At 44.0% G+C, this 12,893-nt stretch overlaps 1 protein-coding gene across 13 annotated transcripts in view; it reads left to right on the top strand.

The window, feature by feature from the left end:
* The window catches only part of R3HDM1 (R3H domain containing 1), a 288,043-nt gene that overhangs the window by 102,279 nt on the left and 172,871 nt on the right, over positions 1–12,893 (top strand). For all 13 annotated transcript variants that reach the window (XR_004539395.1, XR_004539394.1, XM_033943916.1 and 10 more), the window contains 2 exons: positions 558–666; positions 747–842. Coding sequence is in view for 11 of the 13 variants with exons in the window: in XM_033943916.1 (XP_033799807.1) it covers positions 558–666; positions 747–842 (205 nt within the window). In the remaining 2 variants the exon portion in view is untranslated. The remainder of the gene's footprint in view (positions 1–557; positions 667–746; positions 843–12,893) is intronic.

Here is a 12,893-nt window from a genome sequence, read left to right as displayed (position 1 = left end):
CATCAAATGCATTGTGAAATCTAAGCATACCACTTTTTGAAAGCTCTCTTGATCCAGTTCTCCGGTGATTCAATCAGAGATTTTTCTAATAAGACCTCCTCTCTAGTAAATCTATGCTGCTTCAGATACTGCAATCTATTGGATTTGAGAAACTGCATTAAAAATGAGGTTAGCAGCATTTTCATTCATTTATGTACCATAGAGGTCAGACTTAGGCTGTCTGCAGTTGTCAGCATCCTCTTTATTTCAACTTTTGTGGAGATATGGAATAGAAATATTTAAATTGTGTTTTATTCTCCTCATCTTCAAAATATTTCTACCCTTCAATCTGACAATGCTACTTTTGCAACTCCTCTTGTCATGAATATATATCTTAAATTGTCCCACCATTTCACTGTATTGGTCATAAAGTTATAAAGTACCTCAAATATAAAAATGCAGATGTACTACAAGTAATCAGTTTACCTGAAGTTAATTTTATGTTTGTATGTTTCCATTTTTCGTTTTTGGATTTTCTATGCCTTTGCTTAAACATCGTTTTAATTTTTGCTCTTTAGACCTGATCAAAAATTTTGTGAACATATAAAAGATGAAAAAAGTGTGGACTTCCAGAAGCGGTACATTCTTAAGAGAGATAACTCCAGCTTAGACAAAGATGAAAATCAGGTAAGCTTATGTAGTCTTTTTGCGATTGCATGAATCGTACAAGTAACTGCAGCTTTTCAATTGATTGTTTTTCTCTTTAGATAAGAATACGATTAAAGGATGACAGAAGAAGCAAATCTATAGAAGAACGAGAAGAAGAGTACCAGAGAGCAAGAGAGCGGATATTTGCTCAAAATGTAGGTATTTATACAGAGACATTCTGCATAGTAATATGGGATTTCCTTTGAAACTTATACAGTATGTTAAGTGAAACCTGGCAGTATCCATGGATATTTGCTGCAAAGACATTAATAAATCTCTGAAAGACGTATGTTGAAATCTAAGATAAATACCAAGCAATGAATAATTGAAAAGAAAGTAGTATACTAAAAGTTGGCAATTTTATGGTGGGGCTGTTTTTTTTTTTTTTTAATTTGGAAGGGTTCAAAATTGTTTATTTCACACTTTAATACCATGAGTTTTAACTTACATCCTATAAAAGCTAAAGCTCTAAAATCCATTAAAATTTTGAGTAGAAAAGAATATTGTGAAACTCACAGCTCTAACTTCATTTATCTGCTGAGTTTGCATTATGGCCTGTGGGGAACTTTGCTTTGATATACGAGTGCTTTGGCTTATGAGCATACTTCTGGAACAAATTATGCTCATAAACCAAGGTACCACTATATTTTATTACTAATGTAAGACATTTAAATGATGACTTCTATGGCATTTCTTTGCTACTATGTGATGTGGAACTAGCAAATAAATTTACACTTGCACAATTCTGACATACAGCAATAGCAGCATCATTCAGAACTCTCTAAAGTTAAAAGGGGATAAATTCTGTACAAACGTAAGGAAGTTCTTCTTCACCCAGAGAGTGGTAGAAATCTGGAACACTCTTCCAGAGGCTGTTATAGGGGAAAGCACCCTCCAGGGATTCAAGAAAAGGTAGATAAGTTCCTGCTGAACCAGAACTTACGCAGGTAAGGCTAGACTCAAATAGGGCACTGGTCTTTGATCTAAGGGCTGACGCGTGAGCGGACTGCTGAGCATGATGGACCACTGGTCTAACCCAGCAGTGGAAAATCTTATTTTCTTATCTCAACCATGCTCTCTCCGCACACAATACCATATTTCACTTCCCATAGTACCAGTCACTTGAAGAAAAGAGCTGCAGTATGCTGTGTCCTACTTTTGCCACCCAGACTCAAACTGCTGATTTGAAACATAAAACTGTACAGTGTTCTTTTATAATTATTTATTCTGTTACATAAACACAGGAGTCTGTGCATTGGGTGATTAGTCCATGCTTGTGAACTGTTGCAGAAGGGTGTCAGTCACATCTTTCAGCTTATCCTTCACTAGTGTAGTATAGTACCCTCTTCAGATTTTCCTTCTGCAAACAAACGGAGAAGTTGTGTTCTGATCTGTTCTGTTCAGTTTTTATTATTTTCAGGTATTTCTATTCTGTTTTAGGAGGCTTTGGTGCCATTTTTTGAGGCTACTCTACCTGAGAGAGGACATAAACTCCATAAGGGTGGGCTGCAGATATACCTGTTGAGCCAGCCTGTTTTGTGCTTCTTCGAGGTTTAGAGTTAGATCCCCTGGGAACCAAATCACCACCTAATCAAATCTAATCTAATACATGACTTATTAATCGCACTATACCAAAAAGGTTCAAGGCAATTTACATTCAAAGAGGCTATAAAATCTACAGGAAAATACAAAAACAATCAATAATTAAAATATCATTCATCAGAGATTTATCAGAGGCTTGAGCATAGGCTCTGAGGCCCCAGTTTGAATCCCTTTGGATTTCAGGGAGCTGATTGCATTTTAATCTCCCTGTGTCATGCTGCAAGGATCTGTGGGGGTGGAGTCCTCAGTCAGGGTCTATCCAATTGGCAGCCCAAAGATCTCTAGTTGTGGACTATTTCCAACAAGGATTTGAGGCATAAAGCCCTCCCCATTCAGTCAGGCTGCACAAAGCTGACCCAGGTAGACACCAGCAAAGCACAGTGAATACAGTCTATTATTCCTTATGGGGAAAATCAGGAGGGAAGAGGTCAGAAAAAGTTATTTTTTTTTTTTTTTTTAACTGTTTATTTATAACAAGAAGGGTTTCTGGGGCCAGAGCTCTTGCTGGCCACTGAATAATGGAAAGCTCCTTAAAGATGGCAAAAACTATGTCCAAACTTTACCTTATGGCTCTGTAATTTCAGCAGCTGTTTAGTCAGCCAAAAGTGGATTCCACAGTGGCTCAAGTAACTAAACATACTTCCCTACCTGGTGAGGGAGGAGTGATGCTAAAGGATCCACAAGATTGCAAGGTGGATGTGGTTCTTAAGAGACAATTTGAAGCGCTGGCTTTGGGGATCAAAGCTGCAGCAGCAACTTCATTCGTGGCAAATGCCTTCCACACCAGGCTATAGCAGAGTCCTGCTAGGGGGGTGGATTATGTGACAGATGCTCTGTATGACATCTTTAGAGTCATGAGCAAGATGTCTGTTTATGCTGTTTCTGCCTGCAGGATGCTTTGGATCAGACAATGGGCAGGCGATTCAGCCTCTAAAGCCACCTTAAGCAGACTGCACTTCAAAGGGCAGATGCTTTTTGGTAAAGGCTTAGACGATCCTATAGCCAGCATGGTGGATCACCGCCCAGAGTCTTTGCCAGACAGCAGACCTCACCAAACTGCCGGGGGAGGTAGAGGCAATTTTCATTCCTAACGACATTCCCACCAGTACTATGCAGGTTCCTCTGCACAGAGATCTTATCAGTGATCCAGACAGATTTTGCAACTCCAGGCAACCCTTGGTATCTCAATATCAACACAACCTCCAAGAAGTCACAATGATGCCAGGTCAGCAACCACGCCCTTCCCATTGGCAGGTAGCTGTCAGCTTTCTGGAGGAAGTGGGAATAAATTTCTTCAGACCGCTTGGTTCTAGTTCTTATTCGAGAGGGTCACAAGATTGAGTTCTATCATAAGCACATAAGCAGTGCCTCTGCTGGGTCAGACCAGAGGTCCATCATGCCCAGCAATCCGCTCACGCAGCGGCCCATCAGGTCCAGGACCTATATAGTAATCCTCTATCTATACCCTTCTATTCCCTTTTCCTTCAGGAAATTATCTAATCCTGTCTTGAACCCCAATTCTGTCCTATCACACCCTCTGGAAGCGCATTCCAGGTGTCCACCACCCTTTGAGTGAAGAAGAACTTCCTAGCATTGGTTCTGAATCTGTCCCCTTTTAATTTTTCCGAATGCCCTCTGGTTCTTGTAGTTTTCAAAAGATTGAAGAATCTGTCCCTCTCCACTTTATCTGTGCCTTTCATGATCTTGTAAGTCTCTATCATGTCCCCTCTAAGCCTCCGCTTTTCCAGGGAAAAGAGCCCCAGTTTCTCTAATCTCTCAGCATATGAAAGGTTTTCCATACCCTTTATCAATCGTGTCGCTCTTTTCTGAACCCTCTCGAGTATCGCCATATCCTTCTTAAGGTACAGTGACCAATATTGAACGTAGTAGTCCAGATGCAGGCGCACCATCGCCCGATACAACGGCAGGATAACTTCTTTCATTCTGGTTGTAATACCTTTCTTGATAATACCTAGCATCCTGTTCGCCTTCTTAGAGGCCGCTGCGCACTGTGCCGATGGCTTCATTGTCTTGTCCACCAGTACCCCCAAGTCCTTTTCTAGGCTATTTTCACCCATTACCAGCCCTCCCAACGTATAGCTATACATCGGGTTTCTGTTTCCTACATGCAAGACTTTACATTTCTCTACATTGAACTTCATCTACCATCTCGTCGTCCACTCTCCCAGTTTGTTGAGGTCCCTTTGTAAATCTTCGCAGTCCTCTTTAGTCCTAACTCCACTAAATAATTTGGTGTCGTCTGCGAATTTTATTACTTTGCACTTCGTCCCTGTTTCTAGACCATTTATAAATACATTGAACAGCAGCGGTCCGAGTACCGAACCCTGCGGAACACCACTCGTGACCCTCCTCCAGTCCGAGTAGTGGCCCTTCTCTCCTACCCTTTGCTTTCTACCCGCCAATCAATTTTTGATCCATCTATGTACGTCTCCTTCCACCCCATGGTTATTCAGTTTCCGAAATAGGTGTTCATAGGGTGCCTTGTCAAAGGCTTTTTGGAAATCCAAGTATACGATGTCTTTGTCCATTCATAATTCATTCGAAACATAGAGTATGACGGCAGATAAGGGCCGGCGGCCCAACAAGTCTGCCCACTCAATAACCCTCCCTCCCCTGAGAATCCATCCTTTAAGCATAACTCTGTAGCAACCCCACCTGTTTGTGCCAACAACTCTTGAAGTCGAGCACGCTACTGGCCTCGACCACCTGGTGTAGAAGACTATTCCATCGATCAATCACCCTTTCGAAGAAGTGCAATAAGTTCGTTTGGCACGATCTTGTCTTGCAGAAGCCATGTTGACTTGTTTTCATCAGTTTGTTCCTTTCTAGATACTCATCGATGCTGTTTTTATCAGCGCTTCCGCCATCTTCCCCGGAACTGAAGTCAAACTTACCGGTCTGTAGTTTTCTGGGTCGCCTCTCAATCCTTTTTTGAAGATGGGCGTAACATTAGCTATCTTCCAATCCACCGGGTTCACACCTGTTTTCAGGGATACATTGCAAACCTGTTGTAGTAGTTCCGCTATTTCCTCCTTTCAGATCTGTTCATCCGGATGGCCAGAAAAAGAGGCCAGGGTCTGACTAACGGTACAAAGGCTTTTGGACATTCAAGCCATAGAACCAGTTCTCAGAGAAAAATTGGGTTCTAGCAGATACGCCATATACTTCATAGTCCCCAAGAAAAGCTCCGAAGATGGAGGCCTCCTAAGGTCTGTAAATGTGGCGCTGAAAGTACCATGCTTCCACATGGAGACAGGTCAGTCATTGTGGCAGTGGCACCAGGTGAATTCCTAGACTTTCTAGATCTGATACCAGGTGTACCTTCATATTCCTATTTTCCCAGACCACAGGAAGTATTTGAGATTCCATGTTCTTCAAAGTCATTTCCAGTTTGCTTTTACCTTTTGGGTTGCCAACGTCCCCATGCACCTTCACCAAGGTGATGGTGGTAGTCGCAGCACTCCTCCGCAGGATGGGGATACAAGTTCACTTATACCTGGACAGTTAGCTGATCAGAGCTCCATCAAGGCTGGAGGGCACGAGCAGACCGTGTGACAAGTTGTGAATCTGGGCTGGATAAATCAACTTCAAGAAGAATCATCTAGAGCTGACCCAATGCCTGGAGTATTTGGGAGTCTGCTTCGACATGGCAAAGAGCTACGGCTTTCTTCCCGAGCCACACAAACAGAAACTGAGGAAGCAAATCTCAGAAGGTTTTATCAATGCTGAGTCCCATGGCCTGGCATTACCTCCAGGTATTGGGATCAATGGTGGCCAACCTGGAAGGTAATTCCTTGGGCAAGAGCACATATGCACCCCTTCCAGGATTCCCTGTTCTCTGGGTGGTCCACGCAGTGACATTCTCTCTAGCTGTAGCATTCAAGTTCAATTTATTTGATATACCGCAAATATAAAACCGGGGTTAAAATCTAAGCGGTTTACAATATAATAGAATATAGGAGGGGGAGAACAAACACAGACATTAAACTAATACAAACATTGCAAACATCTCCAAAACATGAAGAAAAAAAAAAAGAGGATTAATTACAATAAAATCTTGGGTATAAGAAAGGGGAAAAAGGGAAGCAAGGTGCAACTTGCCCTGGTGGCTCTAAGTGGACTCCTTATTGAAGGGCATGCCTCTCTGAATCTCCTTATGGGTGACCCTAATGACCGATGCCAGCCTGTTTGGTTGGGGGGGGGGGCATTGCGGTGGTCATCTAGTACAGGGCCAGTGGACCCTCCCACAGAGAAAGTGGTCCATAAATAGTCTGGGCATTGGAGAATTGCCTACAAGGATAGGCAGACAGGGAAGTACCTGAAGTACCCCATTACATCTGAAGGCTCAGATGTTGTTTAAGTGTGTGGAAGCTCATCTTCAGGTACTCTCTGCAGCTCACGTAGCAGGTGGAAAATGTTCAGGCTGACTTTCTGAGTCGGTAGACTAGACCCATGGGAGTGGTCACTATAAAAGGAGAAAAAATATGTACTCAAGATCACATGTGCAATCAAACTGTGTTTAATATTAGGCTCTCCCTACATTGTACTTACATCTAATCACCCCTACTAGTCACAAAATTCAAAACAAAAATGAAATAGAGTGGAGAAGAAGACCTAAGTTCATCTTCCTTGGTCAGAAATAACTCCACTCTAAAGTAATATACAGGATAATCAGATGCCTTCAATACTCAATGTTCTTTCACTCTGAATGTTCACATTATTTATATAGGAGAACTGCCAATCATAAAGCAAACAAAAACACGGTGAACAAGATTTGGACATAGCTGCATATCGTCATAGCTTCAATATCCAGAACTTTCAATAGTCTCAAAATACACCAGCTGCATACTTAAATTCAACTTCGCCCTTTCCAATTCTCAGCTTCTGGTCAGCTATAGCAGGCTTCCCAGCACATACACAGACAGTGAGTTCTGCCTGTATAAGTCTATAGGAAAATCAGGGGGAGAGGGTGTCCTGAATTTTCTGGGGCTGTATTTAGGATCCTCTACCTCCAAAATCCCCTTCCCAGAATTTTTTGAGTCTTGGCTGGGTTTCATTGGGCCATTTTTGCCACGACCACATTTTAATGGTGGCCATCTTGGATTTTTTCAGGTTTGATAAAAAGCTTCCATCTTCCTAAAAAAGCAAACCAAAACCCCTTTATGGATAAAACCAATAGGGATGGACTCCTCTAGTGGAGGATACCTAATGTAACCATTCATTTTTTTTCATCAAAACGGGACATCTATTAATTGTGAGTCCAGCCCCTAATTTTGCCCTAGCCCCGCCCCAATCCTGCCCTAGCCCCCCCCAATCCCTCCCCTAATTTCTTCCATTCATTTTTCATGTACACATATCTTATTAATTCATAATGGTAACCATAAAGTTTAAAAACCCCACAAAGCACACTATACGCAGAGAAAATGTTAATTATCATTTATATTTATGGGGTTTTCAAAGATGTCAAGGCAGATGACTTTAAAGTATGTAATGTCACCTCAGTAACTATAGAAAAATAGACAAATATAACATAGTAACATAGTAGATGACGGCAGATAAAGACCCGAATGGTCCATCCAGTCTGCCCAACCTGATTCAATTTAAATTTTTTTTTTTTTTTTTCTTCTTAGCTATTTCTGGGCGAGAATCCAAAGCTTTTCCCGGTACTGTGCTTGGGTTCCAACTGCCGAAATCTCTGTTAAGACTTACTCCAGCCCATCTACACCCTCCCAGCCATTGAAGCCCTCCCCTGCCCATCCTCCTCCAAACGGCCATGCACAGACACAGACCGTACAAGTCTGCCCAGTAACTGGCCTAGTTCAATCTTTAATATTATTTTCTGATTCTAAATCTTCTGTGTTCATCCCACGCTTCTTTGAACTCAGTCACAGTTTTACTCTCCACCACCTCTCTCGGGAGCGCATTCCAGGCATCCACCACCCTCTCCGTAAAGTAGAATTTCCTAACATTGCCCCTGAATCTACCACCCCTCAACCTCAAATTATGTCCTCTGGTTTTACCATTTTCCTTTCTCTGGAAAAGATTTTATTCTACGTTAATACCCTTTAAGTATTTGAACGTCTGAATCATATCTCCCCTGTCTCTCCTTTCCTCTAGGGTATACATATTCAGGGCTTGCAGTCTCTCCTCATACGTCTTCTGGCGCAAGCCTCCTATCATTTTCGTCGCCCTCCTCTGGACCGCCTCAAGTCTTCTTACGTCTTTCGCCAGATACGGTCTCCAAAACTGAACACAATACTCCAAGTGGGGCCTCACCAATGACCTGTACAGGGGCATCAACACCTTCTTCCTTCTACTGACTACGCCTCTCTTTATACAGCCCAGAATCCTTCTGGCAGCAGCCACTGCCTTGTCACACTGTTTTTTCGCCTTTAGATCTTCGGACACTATCACCCCAAGGTCCCTCTCCCCGTCCGTGCATATCAGCTTCTCTCCTCCCAGCATATACGGTTCCTTCCTATTATTAATCCCCAAATGCATTACTCTGCATTTCTTTGCATTGAATTTTAGTTGCCAGGCATTAGACCATTCCTCTAACTTTTGCAGATCCTTTTTCATATTTTCCACTCCCTCTACGGTGTCTACTCTGTTACAAATCTTGGTATCATCTGCAAAAAGGCACACTTTTCCTTCTAACCCTTCAGCAATGTCACTTACATACATATTGAACATGATTGGCCCCAGCACCGAACCCTGAGGGACTCCACTAGTCACCTTTCCTTCCTTCGAGCGACTTCCATTAACCACCACCCTCTGGCGTCTGTCCGACAGCCAGTTTCTGACCCAGTTCACCACTTCGGGTCCTAACTTCAGCCCTTCAAGTTTGTTCAACAGCCTCCTATGAGGAACTGTATCAAAGGCTTTGCTGAAATCCAAGTAAATTACATCTAGCATATGTCCTCGATCCAGCTCTCTGGTCACCCAATCAAAAAATTCAATCAGGTTCGTTTGGCACGATTTACCTTTTGTAAAGCCATGTTGCCTCGGATCCTGTAACCCATTAGATTCAAGAAAATATACTATCCTTTCTTTCAGCAACACTTCCATTATTTTTCCAACAACTGAAGTGAGGCTCACCGGCCTGTAGTTTCCTGCTTCATCCTTGTGACCACTTTTATGAATAGGGACCACATCCGCTCTCCTCCAATCTCCAGGAATCACTCCCGTCTCCAGAGATTTGTTGAACAAGTCTTTAATAGGACTCGCCAGAACCTCTCTGAGTTCCCTTAGTATCCTGGGATGGATCCCGTCTGGTCCCATCGCTTTGTCCACCTTCAGTTTTTCAAGTTGCTCATAAACACCCTCCTCCGTGAACGGCGCAGAATCTACTCCATTTTCTCGTGTAACTTTGCCGGACAATCTCGGTCCTTCTCCAGGATTTTCTTCTGTGAACACAGAACAGAAGTATTTGTTTAGCACATTTGCTTTCTCCTCATCACTCTCCACATATTTGTTCCCAGCATCTTTTAGCCTAGCAATTCCATTTTTTATCTTCCTCCTTTCACTAATATATCTGAAAAAATTTTTATCTCCCTTTTTTACATTTTTAGCCATTTGTTCTTCCGCCTGTGCCTTCGCCAAACGTATTTCTCTCTTGGCTTCTTTCAATTTCACCCTGTAGTCCTTTCTGCTCTCCTCTTCTTGGGTTTTTTTATATTTCATGAACGCCAACTCTTTCGCCTTTATTTTCTCAGCCACTAGGTTGGAGAACCATATCGGCTTCCTTTTTCTCTTGTTTTTATTGATTTTCTTCACATAAAGGTCCGTAGCCATTTTTATCGCTCCTTTCAGCTTAGACCACTGTCTTTCCACTTCTCTTATGTCCTCCCATCCTAACAGCTCTTTCTTCAGGTACTTTCCCATTGCATTAAAGTCCGTACGTTTGAAATCTAGGACTTTAAGTATCGTGCGGCCGCTCTCCACTTTAGCCGTTATATCAAACCAAACCGTTTGATGATCGCTACTACCCAGGTGAGCACCCACTCGAACATTAGAGATACTCTCTCCATTTGTGAGGACCAGATCCAATATCGCTTTTTCCCTTGTGGGTTCCGTCACCATTTGTCTGAGCAGAGCCTCTTGAAAGGCATCCACAATCTCCCTACTTCTTTCTGATTCCGCAGACGGAACATTCCAGTCCGCATCCGGCAGGTTGAAATCTCCCAACAGCAGAACCTCCTCTTTCCTTCCAAACTTTTGGATATCCACAATCAGATCCTTATCAATTTGCTGCGATTGAGTCGGAGGTCTGTAGACTACACCCACGTAGATAGAAGTTCCATCTTCTCTTTTTAGAGCAATCCATATCGCTTCTTCCTCTCCCCAGGTCCCTTGCATTTCGGTCGCTTGGATATTGATCTTTACATAGAGAGCTACTCCTCCACCTTTATGACCATCTCTGTCCTTCCTAAAAAGATTATATCCCGGTATGTTTGCATCCCATCCATGTGATTCACTGAACCATGTCTCTGTGATAGCAACAATATCTAGATCTGCCTCTAATATCAGGGCTTGCAGATCATGAACTTTGTTGCTTAGACTGCGAGCATTTGTGGTCATCGCTTTCCAGCTATTTTTCAGCGATAATCTCCTTTTTCGTATAGATTTTTGTGCAAAATATAGACAGCAGATATAAATTCTCAAAACTGACACATTTTGATCACTAAATTGAAAATAAAATCATTTTTCCTACCTTTGCTGTCTGGTGATTTCATGAGTCTCTGGTTGCGTTTCCTTCTGATTGTGCATCCTTTCTTTTATTTCTTTCTTTCTGCACTCAGGCCCAACAATTTTCCCTTTCTATTCCCTCCCTCCTTCCTTCCTATGTCCTCAGTGCCCCCAGTGCCTCCTTCCTATGTCCTTAGTGCCCCCTCCAGTGTCCTTAGTGCCCCCAGTGCCTCCTTCCTATGTCCTTAGTGCCCCTTCCCATGTCCTTAGTGCCCCCAGTGCCTCCTTCCTATGTCCTTAGTGCCTCTTCCTATGTCCTTAGTGCCCTCAGTGCCTCCTATGTCCTTAGTGCCCCTAGTGCCTCCTTCCCATGTCCTAAGTGCCCTCAGTGCCTCCTTCATGTATCCTTAGAGTCCTTCCCATGTCCTTAGTGCCCCCCAGTGCATCCTTCCTATGTCCTTAGTGCCCTCAGTGTCTCCTTCTTATGTCCTTAGTGCCCCCAGTGCCTCCTTCCTATGTCCTTAGTGCACTCAGTGTCTCCTTCTTATGTCCTTAGTGCCCCAGTTCCTCCTTCCTATGTCCTTAGTGTCCCCAGTGCCTTCTTCCTATGTCCTTAGTGCCCCTTCCTATGTCCTTAGTGCCCCCAGTGCCTCCTTCCCATGTCCTAAGTGCCCTCATTGCCTCCTTCCTGTGACCTTAGTGCCCCCAGTGCCCTCAGTGCCTCCTTCCTATGGCCTTAGTGCCCCTTCCCATGTCCTTAGTGCCCCAGTGCCTCCTTTCTATGTCCTTAGTGCCCCTTCCCGTGTCATTAGTGCCCGTAGTGCCTCCTTCCCATGTCCTTAGTGCCCCCAGTGCCTCCTTCCTATGTCCTTAGTGCCCCTTCCCATGTCCTTACTGCCCCCAGTGCCTCCTTCCCATGTCCTTAGTGCCCCTTCCCATGTCCTTACTGCCTCCAGTGCCTCCTTCCTATGTCCTTAGTGCCCCCAGTGCCTCCTTCCTATGTCCTTAGTGCCCTCAGTGTCTCCTTCCTATGTCCTTAGTGCTACTTCCCATGTCCTTAGTGCTCCCAGTGCCTCCTTCCAATCACCTGAAACTTCCTTTCCAACATCAGAATTGAAGTCGGGAAGAAGGCTTCTGGGTAGCAAGAAGCAGCGGCGGACCTTAGGCGGGGGGTTGAATCAGCGCTGGAGGGAGGGAAGTAGGCTTTAGTGCGGCAGGGAGGGGAAGCGATTGCTGGTCCATTGTCCCCGCGCACAGCTTCGGGATGCTGTCCCTGAAAATGAGACATTTCGTTGTCCTGAAGCAGTGGGTTGGGACAACGAGACAGTCTGTTCAATAATGGGACGGTCCCGTTGAAAACGGGACATATGGTCACCTTAAGGATACCCCTATATCATGCCAAATTTGAGATGGATGGATGGCCAAATAGCGACCCATGCACCACATGAGGAGGGGTGGGAGCTCTGGGCTTAGCCCCATCTGGCACCAGTAAAGCAGGGGGGGGTCACTGAAGGTCCTGTCTTTGGGAAATAGGAGCCCTCTGGAGCTCGGGGAAAGAGTGAGGGTGAAGCACAGTTGTGGGGGACACTGCAGAGCCCAGAAGAAAACAGAATGATCCCCAGATGAGCACCTTGGGGGTCCCTAGCCAGGGATTTATCCCAGACTTTGTAAACTTGTTATAGAAAGTCTATTTAAACTGTTAGGGGTCTCCTTCCTTGGCTGAGGGGATGCTGGGGGCTGCGTAATGTGACATAGGTTCTCCTGGCGCACTTTTGGCAACAGAAGTGACTGAACAAGAGCCAGAGAACCAGTCAGATACCATGTCATTGCTGTCTCATAGTGAGACTTCTCTCCTGGAGGATGCAGAGGCTGTATCCCAGGAACTAGTAGTTTCC

Source organism: Geotrypetes seraphini, chromosome 5 (assembly GCF_902459505.1).
Source record: "Geotrypetes seraphini chromosome 5, aGeoSer1.1, whole genome shotgun sequence".
NCBI lineage: Eukaryota > Metazoa > Chordata > Amphibia > Gymnophiona > Dermophiidae > Geotrypetes > Geotrypetes seraphini.
This window is presented reverse-complemented; position numbering and strand designations above follow the sequence as displayed.